Raw genomic sequence first — 19893 nt, forward strand, 5'->3', positions numbered from 1 at the left:
CATCACAATGTTTTTGTTTTTTTTTTAATCATCAGCCACTATTGCCCCACAGCAGACATAAAGATCCTTGGACTAAGTCTCAGTGACGTTTGCTGTTTCAGTGCACTGTTGTCTTTTTAGACAGTTTATTGTTGAGCTGTAAAATATCCCGCCGATGTTATCTACATTTAAGTGATCAGTGCAAAAGAAATGTGTCTTTATCAGCCGATATGTCAAAAATCGAGTAACTGTCGGCACTAATACCATTATAGATTTAGGCCGTGTAGAAATATACAATATATATGTCATTATTTTAAAATCTCCTCTAAAGCACTTCATAAAAGCTTGGACTAGGTGGCAAATTCCTATTTTTTACCAGAATATTGTAGAGATGACGTCTTTCACAAAATATTAACACAATGAGATTTTTGGTACATAATCATCTGTAATGTGGATTAATGACTAAGTGGGTAAAGACAAGTGTTACAACATTTAGAGCAGTGGGAGGTTAATCAGCCTTTAAAACAAGGAAAAAAAACACTAACGTCTTATCATGATATAACGGTGTCTAACGGAACGATAAGGTCATAATATCGATATATTTCCCAACCCTACCCCGATCTCGTGCTGCATTTTAGCTGGATAGTGTGTTCACTCATTTGTTTGTCACTTGCATTTTTACGTTTGTATCGGGTGCACATACAGATTATTATTGGCCCGGTCGATTTATGTGGTCTGATATTGGAGATTTTGGTTATCATGGGTGGTTCTTTAGCCCTGACACAGCATCCCGCTCTGTCTGCAGTCACCACTCTGAGGTCTCTGAACTCACGACACCGTCTGATTGGCTACACGTCACAAGTAATAGCCTATCAATATTGAAGAATCTGAAACGTACCTGGAAGCTAAAGTTAATGAATAAATGTAGTGGAATGGGAGGATTATGCAGCAGAAAATGTAGTACCTCAAAATTGCAAAGAAACAGTTCTGAGTAAATTGTACTGTATTTAAATTTTTTACTGCAACAGCTCCAAATATTGGTTTTCACTCTCCTTGATGACTATTAAAACATTTTTGCCCCTAAAAATAACATACAGGTCCATCCGTTACTGTAACAGTATTTATGCTGCCCTGTCAGGTCACTCTTGAAAAACAAACGCAGGATATATATAGTATATGTATTCATTCAGAGAGCTGATGCCGTAGCAGCTGTTTCATAACATAATGAACAAAGCCCATCATTTCTCCCAAAAGCCAGCTGGCTAGATTAATTTTCCTTTTTTTTACGGGCAGCAGCCATATGTGGCCAGTCATATGCACGTGCAGTCGACTGCCTCCGCTAACAAAGTTACGCCGCTGTGACGTTTTTCTTTTTTTTTAATGGCGCAGAGCAAATTCAGTCTGCTGCTGGGCGGAACCACTGTAACAGACGGCCGGGGGGGTGGGCGGGGGGTAGGTGGGGAGAAGGGGTGGGTGGGTGGGTGGATCGCTGGGCGGCAGCCTGTAGGAGCAGCACCGATGGAGTGGTCGTCTGTCAGAGTGACAAGCAGGAGATGCGCTCAGCCAATCCATAACAGCAAGTGACCTGTCATCAGAGGCCGTAAAGCACTTGAGATGATATTAAGAGATCAGAGAGAGGAAGCTGAGCCCAGATGATCAGCTCGGCCTCCCCCTGGTGACAAACCTCCACTGTTGTGTCTGCAGCAATTAACCTCAGGAGGTTGTTATATATGCATGAGGGATTTCGGGAAAACACACTTGATGCTCAGGATCTATGCGGGGTGATATAGAGAGATCAGTGGGAGCGAATGTGGACGTCTACGGTTGTAAAATGACGGTGTTAAATCAGGCCTGGCAGCAGCAGTAAAGATTAGTACTTTGAATAAATTTCGGCCTCTATCTGACGGGCCACAGACAAATCTTGGAGTAAATATACCTCATCGATGTGCTTACCGAGCTGATTTTCTTTATGTCTCTCTCTCCCTCTCTCTCTCTCTCCCTGCTTCTGCCTCTCCCTGCCACACTTTTGTATCTTTGTCCTTCCCTCAGGCTCCACATTGTGCAAGGATCTCAGGTTGTATCTGAGTAAGTGCTTCACACCCGGCTCAGTGGACAGCCAACTTCAGCAGGTCATACGAGAGAACCTCTACCTCCGCGCTGTACCTTGTGAGTGCCATTTTGTGCTTCTCTTCCTGCCCCTCTACTTCTTCACCTTGTCTTCATATGTCTCCGTCCTGTGCGGCTCTTTAAGCCTGGATATAGTTTTTTTTCTTCCAGCATGCTCATACTTAATCTATCCAGGCGTACCTCTCTTTACTTACTGACCTCATTAATTCTACAAAAACACCTCTCCTGGTTGCCATCATGTGAATATCTTGGGTGTTAATTGGCGTTTAAGCCCACAGAACTCTTTCCACACTTCCTTGTGTCAATGTATGCAAGAAGAACCTGCTGATTTAACGGCACGATTAAAAGACTCGGGGCTGAAGTGAGACTAAAATATCGTAGACTAAGTGCAATCAGTTTGGACATTTCCATAGCAACTGTCTGTATTGTGACAACACTAAGGTTTATCCTCAGTGGCAGTCCTCACCCCTCTGCTCCAGGGTATTACTTTGTTTGGGTGCTGGTAAGATGGCATTAAATGTGATGGTAGGAGTCATTCTATTGTTTACTATCTGGTGCAGTTTTTTTTTTGTTTTTTTTGTTTTTTTGCAGGATCCCTTGAGTAAAAGGTCTGTAGTCTCCATGAGCAGTTTCATTTTTGATGCTTATGAATAAAATCATGCACAATGGCAGCCAAAGGCAGCTAGTTGTAGCGCATCTGTTGCTATCTTAATCCTCTACAATATGACGTCAGTGGGAAGGGGATATAGCCGCCGTGCAGGGTTCTCTGAGGAAGGTCTGTTTTCGATTTAATTTCCCGACTTGCGTTGGTCCACTTCTTTTCTTTTTTTTTTCCTCCTTGGTCGTGCGGAGGAGACGGACCACCTTGTGTGTGTGTGTGTGTGTGTGTGTAGTCTTAACCTTGCTGTGGCTGTGTGGAGTTGCTGCTAATCTCTCCTTTAGTCCAGGAAGTAGGTCACGCGGGGCAGTCTGTCAGCGTGCCGTACAACCCCACTCGCTGACAGAGAAAGGCGTAGGTCAGAACTCCGTGGGTGATGCAAGAAAGATAAAACTGCCTCTCATAGTATGCATGCATATTCATGTTCTGGTATGATTTGTTGTCTTATGCATATCAAGCTTCTCATTACTTAGCCATGCATCCTGTTACATCGACAAGCAGCTGCTCAGGGAGTGAATCGTCCAAATAAAGATTAGTGCTTTTAGCCATTTTGGGAAATGGATAAAGAGAACGGGATGGATAAAAAAAAGGATAGTCATGTACAAAATTAGATAATTTGATGTTTGGTGAGGGGACGTTGTAGAAGTGGCTCCAATGGCAGTGTGATCTATTACGATGCTATACAATGGTGGCAAACTTTTGCAACAAGGTGCTTTCTTACCGTAAGAGTGACAATAAGGCAGGCTCTGCCCCCGGGTGTGTAATCCTCTGATCTGCTGGAGATGACACACTAAGATGCTGTTGTTTTCTCGTGCCGATACCAACAGACGCATGCTACCCTGATCCCGCCACGGCTTGGAAACCATCACGTCATATTTCAGGCCAGCATCTTTCTTTCCTTTTTGTTGTCCGTTTCATCGAGGGAGGCTTAATGTAACAGGAACCTAAAGCCGAGGAGTTTATCTGTGGCTCATTGTGGCCCCCTTCAGGACCACATGTATGTTCCTCGTGTTTGTTGTTGTTCTGTCAACTATCAGAACTTTAGATGACCTCAGATCAGGATTAATTAGCCGCAGAGCCATATTTTAAGTTTTCAAAGGCTTTCTACTGTCAGGATGCAGAGATACGAGGACGGGGCCTCGGTTTTTGATTTGGATCTTTTTCATTTATTCTTCTGAAACTGTGGCTAAGTACCGCCGTGCTATTTAGGGAGTATCTCAATCCCCGAATCCTCGTGACGAGACAATGTTCTGTGATGTCGGAGCTGGCACTGATGCAAGAAATATCATTACAAAGGCCCAGACAGGAGGGCAGTGCATAAAAATGGAAATGAATGACAGAATTAAGTGAATGCGGGCCACTGTATCAATAATCTAGAGGGGGGAATTAAATTAAAAGCAAATGTCTATCAGTGCCAACGTGGAGGAGGGGCCGACTGCCGCCTAATGGCTCTGTCTGCTCGGATGCTTGCTGTGTAGCCTTCAGGGAGCAGGTTAGTGTCTCTATTGTATGTTCAGTCCAGCAAGACAAATAGTTTTTATGTTCACGAGTACGAAAACGATCCTCTTTGTTGTCTCTTTCATGCCGTTTTGTTCTCTGCGCAGGTTTCGCAGACCTCACATTACCCTCCTAAGCCGTCCCATCCATATTTGTGTAATCGCACTAACCATTTTCACATATGCCCTTGGATGATTCAGAGCCAATGTCATGGTTTCGAGGCTGGCTCTCTCCATAAAAAGACTTTTCTAATTGTCTTCAGAGTGAGTCAGAGATAAGAAAACATCATCATTTAGTTATTCTAATACGCTCGCTCCAGCGTCTTCAGGCTGTGGCCTTTTTTTTTTTTTTTTTTTTTAAAGCGCACGAATCATTGTTAGCTATTTGTGTGCGATGATCTTGACAGACAGCTCCTCTCTGGGTGTTGATACAGAGTTCTGTGTAATTACCTCTTCAATCCCCATCTCACCCTTCTCCCGGGGGATCAGGACGCGGCGCCTACAGGGACAGGCAGGGAAGAAGAAGAAGATGTCAATAATCCATCCTGTCCTCCCGCTGACATGTCATATATATTTCCTAGGAGGGTGCATAGATAATGAATCTCTGCCTCCCACCTTATCAGCTGGAGAGACACTGTGTGTCCTGAGGGGAGGAGAAGAATTACGCACACATCAGATGTCATCAGGAGATTTGCTGGCAGATCTTTTATTAGACACTAAAAACCTCTAATTTCTCCTGCGAGCATACATGGTTTGGGTGACCAGAGATGCAAACACAACCCTGGTGCATGTGTGGCACAAAGTGGTAAAAAGCCGAGGCGGAGTGAATACATTATGGAGGAGCAGCAGGTGGAGCTGGGCCGAGCTGTAATGACGGCCAATCACATCAGCCTTTTGTCGTCCCACAAGACAGTCTCCCTAATGAGTGGGGATAAGAGGGTCAAACTTTCTAAGAAGCAGAAGGCACGACAAAGGAAAGGAAAACAAGAGCTGAAACGATTAGACTGTCAATCAGTTAGTCCCTCAACAGAAAATTAGTCAGCAACGATTTTGAGGAACAGGTGTGTTTACGGATGTCGTTCGTAATCCACTCAGTGAGTTCAGCTTTTTTCACTATTTCACGACAGTTTTAAATGTAAAATAAATAAATATTAATTTATGTATCAAGATTTTCCAGCAATGAAAGTGTTTATTAGTTAGCATATACAGTTCGTATACTGTTTATATGATGATGATGAGATGTTGGCAGGTCAATGTGCATATCTTTGTCATCTTCAAGGGTACGTTCACACAGTCGGTAGTCCACAAAACATTTCTGTAGTAGAAATTTTGAAAAGTAGATGAGGACTTGTTTCCAAAGGTGAAGACCTTGTCTTGTTTTTCTTCTTATTATTATTTCTATTTTTATTTATTTACTATTTTATTTTATTTTTCCGTCTTGTCTATGTAATGTAGTTATTGAAAAAAAAATTATTATTCACACTCTTTGAAATCTCTACTTAAGCTGCTAAACTAACAGCGTTATCGTGCAGCCGGTCTGAGTGGATGTACGAGCTAGATTACGTGTCAACGGCATAAATAATGTATTTTCAAATTAATTTGGGATCCCGGGGCTTCTATAATCTTGTATTATGCTTGACTTGTTTTCAAGCATGAAAAAACCTAACAACAGAAACATAAAATGGCTCCATACTGCTCACCAGACGTAATCCAAGTCTCCTGAAGCCCAGATGCTAGCGCTTTTAGCTCAGCAGCTACCGTGAAAAGTTTGGGTGTAAATAACAAAATAACTTCACGTCAAGGGATTTATATAGACTTGGATTGCGCCAGATGATCTGAATAAAGCCAAATTGTGTTTTTTCACTTGTTTTTTAACGTTTTAAAACAAGTCTCCATCTACTTCAGTTGTGTCGGAGCAACGCTGTTTTGCTGTGAAGCTCCGTAAATGTTTAGAGGACTGCAAAACTTCATCTGACCTTCCATTGGCATGGGGGTGAGAAGATACCAACTGAATTCTCCTTTTTGGATGAACTTACCCTTTAAGCCACGGAAATTGCTTTTGCGTTGGTTGGTTTTAAAGGTCATCAGAGCAGGTGGAAATATAAAAATGCCCATACAGCTGGCTGGTTTGACTGCGAGCACAAAATCAGAGGCCGGCGCCTCATCGTCTGCGGCTGACGGGAACATGTAGCCTACTGCACAGTAAACACACTGTGTGCTATAAAGAAGAGGTCAGGCTGATGGAGCTGCCTCACGCTCTCTGATGTCTGTGCGCATACACGTGTGAGTCGGCCGTCGTGTGCGTGTGAAGGTGCATTTTGGTTTTTATCAGGGGAGTCTGTGTGTGTGTGTGTGTGTGTGTGTGTGTGTGTGTGTGTTCGCTTGCATGCTCTGTGCAGCCCTGCATGTGTCATTGCAGCCGGGAGAGCTGCTCCCAGGACGGCAGCGCATTAATCACAGGTTTTATAGGGTAGCTGGGTGTGACTCCCTCCTGTCGGCCCCTCACTGACATCACATGTGGTCCTCCAGGAGAAGGACGGCGATTCGTCCTCAGTTTGGGCTTGGTGTGATTCTGTCTCAGGAGAAGAATTACTTGTCTCAAGGTCAGAACAGGCGCCTCGCGGTTCAATTTGCACATTAGAATGATTCCACCAGAATTGATTTGATGAGTCTTGTAACAACACGGTATTCTTGGCGCGCTACACGCCTGCACATGTGTTTAACGGTCAGGTCAGCACGCAGCAAACACAGAGACGTTCCTCGGTGGTTCGTTAATGATGGGATGTTTTTCCGTGCTCGGGGTTTGGACTCAGTGCTCTCTCTCACAGGCCAAGGTCAATGTGAATCAATTATGATGACAGACCATTGATCATCCGAGTGCTCCATCTTTGCAATGGTGATAGAAAGACTTTAAGACTTTCACAGCGCCTCATTAATGTTTAATTCTGTCCTTATTGATCTGTTCATAACAAAGAGGCCCTGGTAAAAGAGTACCGTCGTCATCCTGCTCTCCAAACCAAAGGGCAAGTTTTGGTTTGTTTCTGGACGCTCTGTCGACCCGCAACTTTTATTCAAGAGGGAGGCGCTGTAATTAAAGAGGTCACTTGTTTTATTGTTATCATCATTAAACCCCTAATTAAACTGAATAGTTTATAGCCTCAATACAACCAAAGCAGACCCATTAGGTCGTTAGCGTGTGTTGAAGACCTTCAATATGATTCGTCAAACTGATGTATTGCTCGGAGTATTTATAGTTGGCTGAATTGTTGTTTCATTTACACACCGAATTCTTGATTTATGACCCCTGATGAGAGGAGAGGCCCTTGATTAATTGATGAATCATGCACGATAGAGCCGGCAGTATTTCTCTGTTGGACGGCGTAATATTTCCTGTTTTTACTCTCTCTGCCTCTCTCCCAGGTACGACCAGACAGCCCAGAGACGGGGAAATCTCAGGGGTAGACTACAACTTTGTCTCCATCGAGGAGTTCTTCTCCTTGGAGGAGTCGGGAGCGCTGCTTGAGAGCGGAAAGTTCAAAGGTGAGAGGCTGGGTTAGTTTAACATCCAGTGATTCATCATGCAACGTAGATTGTTTTTTTTGCAGTCATCGACCACAGGGGAGGAGCAGCGCCGTCTGTGGTTGATGACTTTGTATCTTGGTGTGAGTCTGAGTTTTTTTTCTCCAATTAAACGTGTGAAAACGACACGATAATGAGTTTTTAGAGAGAATCCCTCTTGTCTCTGCGCTAATCGCCATCAAAAGGTGTTGGTATTGAGTTTTTGGATGGCGAGGAACACTGTGATACTGTCCCTGATAAACTGCCACCACAAAAAAGATCCAACACCGAAAAGATCCTCCGAGATAAAGAAACCCTTTTGTAAAAGTTTTACTGAATCAGTTTGAATGTTCTGCATTGTTTCTTAGCACGGAAGCTTGACTGCGGCCAACATTAACAGGTTGGAAGCTTTTATTAAAGTCGTGAGTAAGATTTCAGGAAGGAGTCCAGCGTCACAGCCTGGAACATAGACCATGACACAAAACGGGAAAGGACGAAAGTGCAAATGAACGTAGGTTATCTGTTTTGACAAATACAGGGAGCTCAACAGTAAACGGCAAGATGACTGACTATATGGTGAGGATGTGAGACAGCACACGCCCCAGTTGCAGGCTGGACTTCAGTCAATCTGTAAACATACATAGACGGTGTAAATAAAACAAACTCAAGCAGCACACGTCCAGAACCGTGAGCACGGACCGCTGCACAAGCAGGTGTCGGGGAAGGCTGCTGGTTCCGAGATCACCCACGTCGGACGTATTTCGGACCGTTAACCTCAGGCTGAGAGTTACAGGATTGACTTTGTGCCTGCCTCCGTTTGCATGTTATAAACAATAGATAGTATTGAGCTGTTTTCTGCGGATTGTTCACTTGCACAGATTGCTTATTGGATACTGAATGACATCCTGCTGAACCACTAAGCCCTTTTGTCTGTTGGCTTTCCACCAGTGTTTTGTGTGTTTTTTGCGTGATCCCGGCTGCAAACCAGCTTCCCCGTGACAGTAAAGATACCACGAAGCTTGCAAAGAGTCAAAAGAGAGGATACATGAATGCCTGTACGCTAAAATTGAACAGTCGGTTAGCTTAGCATGGGAAACAGGGGGAAACAGCAAACACAACTTCTCTCAAAGGGCAAAAAAATCCGCCTACCAGCACCTCTAAAGCACCGTAATCAACACATTGAATCTTGTTTGTTTCACATGTGTGAAAACTGCAGACATGTTGTGGATCGTGTGGAAGATATAACATGTTAATTAGAGCTCAGAGGTGCTGCTGGGCGGTGTTTGTTACCTTGAGGAAAGCACATTTCCCACAAATAAAGAAACATTCATGGTGATGAGCGAGGTTAACACAGTTGATAAGAGGACAGTCGTCTCTTCGTGCACATTAATGCCGTCAGGTGTAACTCAGCTCTTATCCCCCCTCTCCCACCTCGTGAGGGTCAGAGTGCTGCCTCTGATTAAAAAGCCTCCATACATTAGCATCCATAATTTATAAGAGTTTAATGGGAGCAATAAATGTCATCCTCGCTTGCCTTACATGTGACATTGACAGACGAATCGCCGCTGCGAAGCAATCGGGAGCTTGGGCAGCTTCTTTTCCGTGCAGTCGCCCGCGGAGCACGCAGTAAATGGTGACGGCTGGTAACCTTGCTGTCGAGTTCACTGATCTAATGTTTCCCCCCCTCAACCCATTTGGATCTCTGCGAGCCAAATGGAGGGGTGGAGGTAATTTGATTTCTTATTTAGCTGCTGGAGCAGATGGCTCGAACTGAGAATAAGGAACATGTACAATAGATGATCTCGGGGGATACATAATGCACACGCACAGAGACATGAAGTCTGCGGTACGTATATGTGCGTAACGACACGAGGCCATTCTGCTGCTGAATATCTGAATATAAAATCTTTTATTTACCTCATTAAATCAAATCTGGTTGGAACTCAGTAACGTGTTCACGCAGAATGTGATTTTACAGTCTATCTTTAGGTTCATGTCGTTGCACTTTATTTACCACATAGAGCCTGATGATGTCTGATCAGAGAAAGGTCACTAGAAAGATATTTCATCAGGGCGCCTCGCATGCGCTAATGAGTTGAAATCCTTCTTCTGTTTGAACGATTTGACTTTAATTTTGATGTGATATTCAGGAGATTAAGAGCAATATATTTCTCATGTACAGTGAAAAACCTTCTGTTGGTTTAACTACAAGCTTATTGTCTCAAAAAGAACAGATGACTTATTTTACTCTCTCGTCTAATTTACTTCATGATCATTGTTGTGTGTCATCATCACATACAAAGGTTATGTAAGATCTTAGATCATTGCAATGAAGTACACAAATGAATAAAGAATATAAAACACAGAAAAGCTACCTTTAGATGAAGTGGGATTTTAACAAAAAGCAGAGATCCGTGTGTTTTCAGTCACGTTACTGTTAGCCTTGCACGTTTAATGCCGCTCCAGAGGAAGACAGAAATCGTTTGTTGTGTGAGCGAGGTGAGACGAGAGCCAACGTAAAGGATTAACTTTATCTAATTACGCTGCTTTCTAGTAGCTGGATGGTTATGAAACAACTTGAGCTGTGCTTCAGGAAGGGGAACTTTGTTTTTGTTGCAGATTTTGTATGAAAAGCTCTGGAGAGAAAACAGAATATCTTGTTTAAAGGGGCACTTTGTAATTTTTGGAAAAGAAAGTCAGAAAAGCAATATTTACAATATTAATGAGGTAATAATACAAACTCAGAAATATTATAAACAAAAACAATAACTGAATAAACAAGCTGTTCTCAGGGGAAAATGTTGAAGCTAGAAAGGTGGCAGGGTCCGCCATATATAAACAAAGTAAAACAGTATGAAGCTGTTTTGTCCTTTATGGTCAGTTTGTTTGTTCAGTTTATTCAGTCATAACAACAAAGTTAGTTTATTTTGTTTGGGTTTTTTTTGTTGATTAAGAATTAAAGTTAATCAATGAAGATTTTTCTCCATGATTAAAATGTCTTCACAGAAACTACACACTGCACCTTGAACACCTGAAAAAAGTCTCTTCATTAGGATTAAAAACAGGCCGCAGCACAGTTGCTGACATAAAACAAACAATATAACAAATTAAATGACGAGGGGTCAAAACATTTGTCAGCATTCAAAACATCTACAGCCAGACATCCTCTCCTCAAAGTCAATAAATCCACTTTCATTACAGGATCAGTTATGACGTTTTGTTTTGAGAACATATACAATCATATGTTTAAATGGTAATTCATACCTCAACACAACACACCTGCTCTCTCCCGGCCTTCTCTGTCTCAGGTAACTACTACGGCACACCTCGGCCGGTCCACATCAGCGCCGAGAGCCCCCCGGTCACCTACCAGGAACACCGCAACCTGCTCAGAAACTTCCGCACACGCAGCAAATCGCTCAGCAACCTGGAGAAGGCTGCAGAGGAGGGTGACAACAGCGAGGACGACTCAGGACTGTCAGGCAAGTATCGCTCAACTTGTTCTGCATGAGCAAGGTCACGACTGCAGATCTGATGGAAAAAAACGAGAGGTGATCAGCTTTTAATGGCATCTTAAGTGGAGTGTTACACAGGTATTTTATTGTATTTCAGCCTGCAGAGAACTGTGATCCGTTAAGCCCAGCACTGGCACAGCAGCTAAATACTGCATTGTCCCATCTATCTATAGCTTCAGTCTCTGATACCCAAATTAATCAATCATTTGCACGATTAGTATGCGCTAAACTCTCAGTGGGGCTGTGGCCTCATTGATTGCTGGATCTCCTCCAGAGGAAGGTCAGGCCGCTTTAGGTCGAGCAGCCAAAGAGGTAAGCAGATAGGCGAGCGTGCACACCAGAGGGGAGGCGAGGGGGGAGAAAGTGAGGAAGTCCTGTGACGAGGAAGCAGGAAAGTGTTTTGATTCACGCTCTGAGCTGAAGAGCCAGCAGAAGCATGAAAACGTTTTTCCGGTTTGCTTTAGACGTGAGGGATGATTCATCACGCTAGACGTGGTTTATTATGTTGAACAAAAGGCTTGAAAGGCTTATTAATCAGCCGTGGTGGGAGAAGTGCTCACATCCTTTATGCAAGAAAAGGTACCGATACAGCAGTCTAAAAATACAAATACAAATAAATGTCCCGCAGCAAAATCCCAATTAATTAAAAGCGCAGAAGGATTTTCAGGAAATTGAAAGCGTCAAAGTAAAAGCAGCCATTTAAGTAGTTTAGTTCAGTGATACCCAATGCAGAGGTCGAGTTTTGCTTCAAATATTTGTATTCATTTTGTCGACTTTTCTCCAACCTTTTCCTTTTTTGTGAAATATTACTTCATTTTAGCCTTTTGGGTCTCGAACAGCCACTTAACTGAAACCATCTGAGGAGATTAGAGGGAAAGGCCTCTTTGATGGCACTGCTAAAAACCCATCGCCCCCACCAGACTTTTGCTTTCATAAAAAGAGCAACAAAGAGTAGATTAAGTAGTGCTCCTTAGAATAAAGAGTACTGCTTCAGGAGTGGAATCAGAAACAGGTGGTCTTTGGATCCAAGGACTTTTTCATGAAACCAGAAAGAAAAGAGAGAACAGAGGTTAGATCAAGGTACGCTGCATCACAGAGATTGAAATGCCTTTAATAAACGGGCTCGGCTGCTACTCGTCTCAGCTCACATACTCCGTCGCTGCATATGAAAGCGAGTAGCGTCTCACGGATACCGGTGTGTCAAAGCTGGTGTCAGCTGCCAGCCAATCAGAGTAAAACTCATCTTTAGAAAGAGCAGATTCAAAAAAAAGACTTGAGCCAAACAGATGTGGAACCACTGAAATACATTTTTAATACATGGAAAATGACGGCATTAATCATTTACGCAGCGCTTTCTTCCAAAGCCAGCACAAATTTGGAATTTCATTCCAGCCAGCAAAGGTTCTGATCCGACCCATCAGAAGCAACTTCTGGTTCAGTGTACTGCCCAAGGACACCTTGACATGTAGACAGGAGGAGCTGGAGATCAAACTGCCAACCCTGTGATCAGTGGACAACCTGCTGAGCCACGGCCGCCCGAATAATGATAATTATTACCTCCTTTCCATGACATTTGCACAGAGGAAAGGAGGAAGGGTCTAAGCCAGAAATAGACCACATTAACTCTCGGTGCTGATCTGGATCCAGGGACTTGTTCTCACTTTCCTTACTGTGAGTTTTTTTTAATGACTTTTTTGTTAATTTTTCAGAGAATGATGCACGGATCTAGATTGTTAAAAATCAGCCGTATTTAGATCAGATTTAGCAGATGTAATTATATTTGATTTGATATTGGATGAGGTGTATTTGAATTAATTGGGCCTTGGTGGAGGTATGCGCTCTATTGAGTGCTATCCTACTCAGTGTTTAGTGTTTTAGGAGTTTAGATTGAAAAAGATTCTGTCAAAAAGCAGCACTGCATAAAATGGAAATAGTCGTACAACGTACAACACCTGCTCAAATTTGTACTTTCCACCGTGTCATTTGTGCCAAAAAATAAATAAATAAATAAATGTTGAAGTCATGGTTTGAGAGTTAGAGAAGTGAGGGCGACAAAGAAACTAGAACGCCGGAGCCGAACAGAAGGCGAGTACGAGATTAGATGGTTAGGGTAAAGGGAGCAAGGCGGCGACACAGGGTGGTTTGTGGAGGCAGGTAGGGAGGCTGAGTGTTAGGAAAGGTGGAGGCAGGGAGCCAGAGTGGTGCACGAGATAAGGGAGAGGCTGGCAGAGTGGGCGGTGAAAATCGCAGGCAGGCAGAGATCCAGATAGTTAGAGACGTGCTCCAAACAGGCAGGTAGGGCAGGATGTATCTTGGGCTGGGGAGGGAGGGAGGGTGAATGCAGGCAGGATGGAGTTGGAGAGGGGCCGCCCAACACCCTGACCTCTGCTGAGTCATCTTCAGAAGTGATACTGTGTGGGTGGGACTCTGGGCGCCCGTGTTGTGTCCGACATCCCTCTGATCCATGCTGGAGCTCACGGCTGAAGGACAGCCGCAAGGACAGCTAGGCAAAAAAATATGCTTATTTTTTCCCCCTGCTTGTCGTGTGGCATGCATGGTCACACACTCTGCCTCCTCAGAGGGAGGACGAAGCCGGCCGAGATGCTGACCTAAGGTCTTTTCTCCTGACAGCCTCCAGTCGATCTGGCGTCGCATCAGGTCGTTAAGAGAATCCAGGACAAACTTTCTCACCTCCCTCGTCCGTTAAATGTCACACCACTGTGTCATTTTTTAAAAACTCTTTCTCGTGCTGTAATTACAGGAGGCTCTGCAGGTGTCAGCAGCAGCTTCCATCCATCCATCCACCGGTCCCCCGGTCGGCCCCGGGCATCCAGCAGCGGGGATGGTCGCGTCGTAGAGAACGGGATCATCGGCGGCAGGAGCGGTGCCAGGGTGAGAGGTGTGATGCCGGATCACTGGGAGCTGGCCTTCAGTGACCCAGGAGAGTCTCACTACATAGAGTGAGTATCCGATTAAGGAGCATAATTAAGCTGATCTTGCAGAGAGTTTGATGAGAAGATCAATACAGCTGTCATATTTTTTTGGAGCCGGGACATCGTTAGCTTAGCATAAAGCCTGGAAACAGTGAGAAACAGCTAGCCTGGCTCTGGTCAAACCAATCAGAAGCTCTGAAGCTCACTGGTTTAACACTTTTCTATATGCAGTAAGCATCCACCCCCGAGTAGCAGGGAGAGCACATGGCTCGGAGGGTTTGCCCTGTTTTCATTGATCCTTTATCTGAGGATTGTGCAAACTAGACCCAATGACCCTGATCATGGATCTGAAATCAGTAATCTGAATCAGTGGACTAACCGGGCTGGTTATTGATAAATCCATGGCGCTGTCAGTGGTGCTGAAGTAGCAGATAGATCTGTAATTGTTTTGTTCTCTGCATCTCACTTCTGTCACTTTTGTCTTGGTTCGCTTGGAGTCTCAAGAGCTGTTGAAACAGGTATTTCCCCACTGCTGAAAATGTTTATATTGCCTACTGTAGGCGTATTCAACTACTTTTTTTAGAAGGGCCAGATATAAAATAAAGTGAAGGGTCAGAGGGCGTGACGTTTTCATTCCCTGTGTCTGACCTGTAGAGCTCAGAGTTGGTTTATTAGTTTTCACGATTGAAAAAGAAAGATAATATATACAAAAGTACAGGAGAAACCAAATAAGAAATAAGAGTATTTTGGTGGTCAACAGCGAACGAACATAACTCATGAACACTTCTTTACAGGAGGAACGTGTTGGGAGGGAAACATTACTTGACTATTAGAGAACATGAACACCCCATAAACTTTAAAAAGGGAGGTGAAGGGAGTCTAAGCAAACTGTCTCCTGACTGTATCGTCATATTCAACCGTCAGACACCGGAGAAATCTTCTCTTGTAACTCTCTGCAGGAAAGGGATCATGCACGTTTCCTTAAATGTCAAACTGTTCCTTTGAAAAAATGCTCTGAGCTGCCAAGTCTTCACAATTATCAATGGCGGGCCTGCCTGTTGCGAGTGTATTGAAAATCCAACGCTGCTCGTATTATATCACGTACCATTATGTTTCTGAAGAGGAAGGCTTTGCTTCTGCTTTTGTCTCTCAAAGTCGCAACCCAAGGAGAACCAGCTGGCAGAGTCCTCGAGCCTCGAGCAGGGAGACGGTCTACCAAAATGAATGTGAGCCTCTTTGTGTCTTCCTTTTCTCTCTCTCTCTCTCTCTTTTTGTCTCTCTGCGTGTAATTATTGAAACACTGGTGACACGTTGAACTGTTCGGCAGTAAATGAAGCTACATATTAATCAAGAGCGGAAGTAACAGACAGACAGCTTGTTAGAGTCAAATGAGATGGAATGAGCTTTTCGCTGAACAGAGACATGTAAGTGATTAGGGCCTAAAGCTCGGAGCCGCTGGCGAGGAGCCAGACTCACTGCTGAGGCTGGCGGGGTCGACACGTGGATGGCATGTGACCGGCAACTTAATTTTATAATTTGGTCACATGACTCGCCGTTAAAAGGACAACGACATAATCTAGTTTTTGATGTCTGTCTGACACGGCTGATCGCAAACTATAAGAAAGCCATCTGCTCTAATGCCGTGATTGCAGCTTGTCTCAGCGGCGTGCAGTACACGTCTGTCACCAGCAGAAGGTGGTATAATCTCCAGGATGGCCAGCAATTACCTGCATGTGGAGGGATTACTGCAAGAATGTGGTTCATGTTGAAGCCACAGTGATGCCGTCATAATATGCAGGGGTGGAGAAATATCTGAATTCATGCAACTTGAATCATTTCTGCTCCACTTTACGAGAACATCTGCTGAAAAAAAGGGAAGTAAAAATGGGAGAGAAATAAAATCTGCAGTACTTTTTCCACAGAAGTAAAACAGTAAATAAAAAAAGATGCAGATTACAGCACTGAGTTGGGTCTAATGGATTATGCTGCTGATTTTGAGGAGGTAGTCTGTAATGGATTTTGCTTTTAATGCAATCTTTCCACCGAACACTTTAGATTTGTGCGCACGTCTAAGTATTTTTTTTGTAAAAAGCCATCTGGCGATTGGTTCGCAGAATTTTGCCTCTCTCTCTCTCCATTTTCTCTGCCACTTCAATCCATTTAGTCGTTTAAACACACGAGAAATAAACGTATCACTCCTTCTCTCTTTCTCTGGTATGGTTTTCTTTAACGACTTTTCCTCGGACGTAAGCATCACCTTCTCATTCCTTTGTCTCTGACCAGGGTTCACAGACCAGCCCGAGGATCTCAGGGGTTTTCCGGTGCACACACACTTGGTCAAGGGCTCCAGAGGGTTTGGATTCAATATCGTCGGCGGCAGCAGGCCAAGAGAGTTCCTCCAAGTCTACAGCGTGACTTCGAGTGGACCCACAGCACTCAAGACAGGTAAAAATACAATGAATCAGGGATGATTGTCGCATGAGGAAGCTATCAACTAAAGAGGACACATTCTCATGTACAAAGAATTACAAAATACTTACTGGTCTATAGCAGACTAAGAGCTGGAAGTACAGTTGCTGAAGTCTTGCAAAACAGAAAACACAGTATTTTAAGTTCTAAAGGCAACATACTCTGCAGTTAGTGGTTTAAAAAGAAGTCTGTTTGTATATAAGCTTATGAGAAAATGACCCATCTTCTCACTTTATTTATTTCCTCTGTAGATATTTTTATAAAAAATGTATGGTCTCAACATCAGCATGTTGTCAAATTAGTTAATTACGGTCCCATTGAGGAGTAAAATAGCTGATAGAACATGGTATGCTCCTGGGCGATTCTGGCTCCCAAAGTCCAAGATGGCGATGTCCACAAGGCCAAAGTCGAGTCCACAGACCAAACGGTGACGTCATGGTGGGTTGAGACTTGATTTCAGTCGAAAAACAAATGCACACGTTGGCCAAACCTCACTCAGAATAGAAACAGCCATTACATTTCTCTCCTTTAAGCCACCAGACTCCATTGACAAAAACACTAACTTTACCTCTCAGATCACACTTACATACCTTCAACTTGATGGACACAAAATAGAACTCTAGTCTTTCTACCATTCCAACATTCACCAACTCTGGATTGGTAGAAATAAACCCCTAATTCAAGGAGTTAAATGTGAACTATTCTGGGTCTACGCGCTTAATTACGAAGAAAGAGGCACTTTTAAGATTTACCGTATTTTCGTTTTCGGGTCAACCTCATTTTCAATGGGAGTTCTTGGGGCAAATTAGTGATAGCATCAAAATCGCTATTTTTAAAACAGTAAGAAGGCTCGACACAACATGAAACTTTGCTCATAGTATCACCAGGGTCTCTACACATGAACACCAGCATTGAGAACATTGTTTGTGTACACAGAGTTTACTAAAGAGAGAATTTTTGGACAACTCGGTAAGGAGCAGCTTGGTAAGGAGCTGTTTTTTTTTCAATCTGACCTAAATTGTGTAATATAATGAGGTCGTCCTCATCAGAAAAACAATCGTAGGCCTGTAGGTCGACTGTGAGAGCAGCTTATTACAACCAATATTTATGGTTCTTGTTCCGCCGCGACATGTAGTGGCTGTAGTGATTTTGACTGCAAAAAAGGCGGAAGTCAGGCAAAGCAGTGCAAAGAGCCACAAGTCCTTCTAGGGAGGAGGTTGGGGATGGATGGTCGGATCAGAAAAGCACAAGACTTTAGCCCCACTGTTATCTAGTATGAAGGAAAAGTCAAAGGTTATTTAAACTTACAAACATTAGAAAATTACGTCACAACTTTATGTAAATAAAGAACGTCTGTAACAGAAATACGACAAATAACATAAACCATGTTTTCTTGAACATAACCAAATATTTTTCCTGGAAATCAACCTATTCAGTCGTTTAAGTATGAGAACGTGTTGTGTTCGATGGTTTCCACTGAATGTTTATACTTTCAGCTTTTACAGTTTTTACAGGGAGGGACTCATACGCACAAACACATATCAGAGAAATCTCAGATTACAACTCACACAAAGGGAGTGTGACTTCATTCTCTGCAGGACGCCATTACTCCACTTTCTATACATAGCACATTGTTATTTGCTGCTATATTTACATTGAAAATCCCAGTGCAGTGTGTTTAAACAGCCTGTCTCTCTCTAGTTCTCCACTCTTTGGGATTATACTTCCTGAATTCTGATCTCCGACGGCAAGTGTATATCACAATCAGTCCTTAATCCTCTGGGCTGGCACGCCATAATCAAGCTCCCGTAACTCACGCATATGCAGCGGTACACATCCACTTCCACACACACACAAACACATGCAAATACCCATATGGGCAGATATTCCCACTTTAGCAGGCCGAAGCACAGGCTGTCTCTGCAGGGACCGATCTAGTTCATATCTGTTAATAGGCTGGTTTAGAGGGATTAGTTTGTTGGATTAGTCAACAACCACACAAAACACACGGAGAGTGTTTTCATTCGCAAACTACACTTATCTGCACACTCGAGCGCATGAAAATGGTGAATTTGAAGCACTGATACGTAAGAAAAGATGTCAAAAGTGACCCTATAGGTATAAAAGGTGAATGTTATATTAATCATATCATGTCGATGTGTTTTCTTTTGTGTTTTATCAGCGGACATCTTGGTGTACATCAATGACGTTTGTGTGTTGGGAGTGTCCCACAAAGAGGTGGTAGAGATGCTCAAGTCGGTGCCTGTGGGCCACAGCGTTGACGTGGAGGTCAGAAGAGGGTACCCCATGCTCTACAACCACGACGGTTGTCCCAAGAAGCCCCCTCCGAGGACACAGGACAGCGGGGACCCCGTCCTGGCGCCCACCACCACCCAACCTCAGCCTCTCCACCAGCTACCTCGCCTCCCGACGCCCACTCCCCAGTCCCAGCATTTTAACTTTAACGGGGTCCACAGTGAGCGGAGCTACATGGAAACAGCTGTGACTCTGGACTCCAACGGAAATGCCACGTCTTTCGCCACCAGACCGCCGCCCTCGTACAGACGCTCCAGTATGAGCCACCCGGCCTCCTCCTCCTCCTCCCCTCCCGCGCGTCCTCCTCGTTCCCTGAGGAGTTTAGCCAGGCTGCAGTCGTTCGACCCGACGCTCGCCAGCCAGAGTGACAGTGAAGTTGTGTCTGCTATCGGTTCACACAGGTAACATCTGCATGTATGACAAAGGAAACCTGCTGTGCTCTTTTTAAAGTGCTTGATTAAAACAATTAGTGTTTGATTTCAGTGATTTTGAATAGTAGAGTTCACCTGTAATCTGAAAATCGGTTCTTCAGAGTAAGATTGGTCTCTTTGATGGTCAACAATGGAAGTCACCTCCACGGAACGCCGCTGCAGTCGGGTTAATTAGTAGGAGTGAGGATTAATCCACTTAATCCTTTTTAATTTCTAAGCTCTCCTCCTGTCGGGAAGCAGCTCCAGATCAGAGCAGAATCCAATTCGACTCTGGGTGTTTATTCTTCCAGAAGCTCTGGCTCTGTACCCGACTCTCTTCTCCAGAGCTCCCCCTCCCTTCTCCCTGAGCAGCCGAGCAGAAATGACATATTGTGCGCTTAATATTTCTTGAAGTGCATGATAAGTCAAATT

General features: G+C 43.8%; 1 protein-coding gene across 5 annotated transcripts in view; it reads left to right on the forward strand.

Annotated features, from left to right (window-relative positions):
- magixb (MAGI family member, X-linked b) overlaps nucleotides 1–19893 on the forward strand; it is a 51740-nt gene that overhangs the window by 14532 nt on the left and 17315 nt on the right. For all 5 annotated transcript variants that reach the window (XM_030423117.1, XM_030423119.1, XM_030423120.1 and 2 more), the window contains exons 3-9: nucleotides 2029–2145; nucleotides 7681–7800; nucleotides 11127–11300; nucleotides 14095–14293; nucleotides 15422–15492; nucleotides 16550–16711; nucleotides 18918–19452. In XM_030423117.1, the coding sequence (XP_030278977.1) occupies nucleotides 2029–2145; nucleotides 7681–7800; nucleotides 11127–11300; nucleotides 14095–14293; nucleotides 15422–15492; nucleotides 16550–16711; nucleotides 18918–19452 (1378 nt within the window). The remainder of the gene's footprint in view (nucleotides 1–2028; nucleotides 2146–7680; nucleotides 7801–11126; nucleotides 11301–14094; nucleotides 14294–15421; nucleotides 15493–16549; nucleotides 16712–18917; nucleotides 19453–19893) is intronic.

The sequence above is a fragment of the Sparus aurata genome, chromosome 7 (genome assembly GCF_900880675.1).
Source record: "Sparus aurata chromosome 7, fSpaAur1.1, whole genome shotgun sequence".
NCBI classification, from domain to species: Eukaryota; Metazoa; Chordata; class Actinopteri; order Spariformes; family Sparidae; genus Sparus; species Sparus aurata.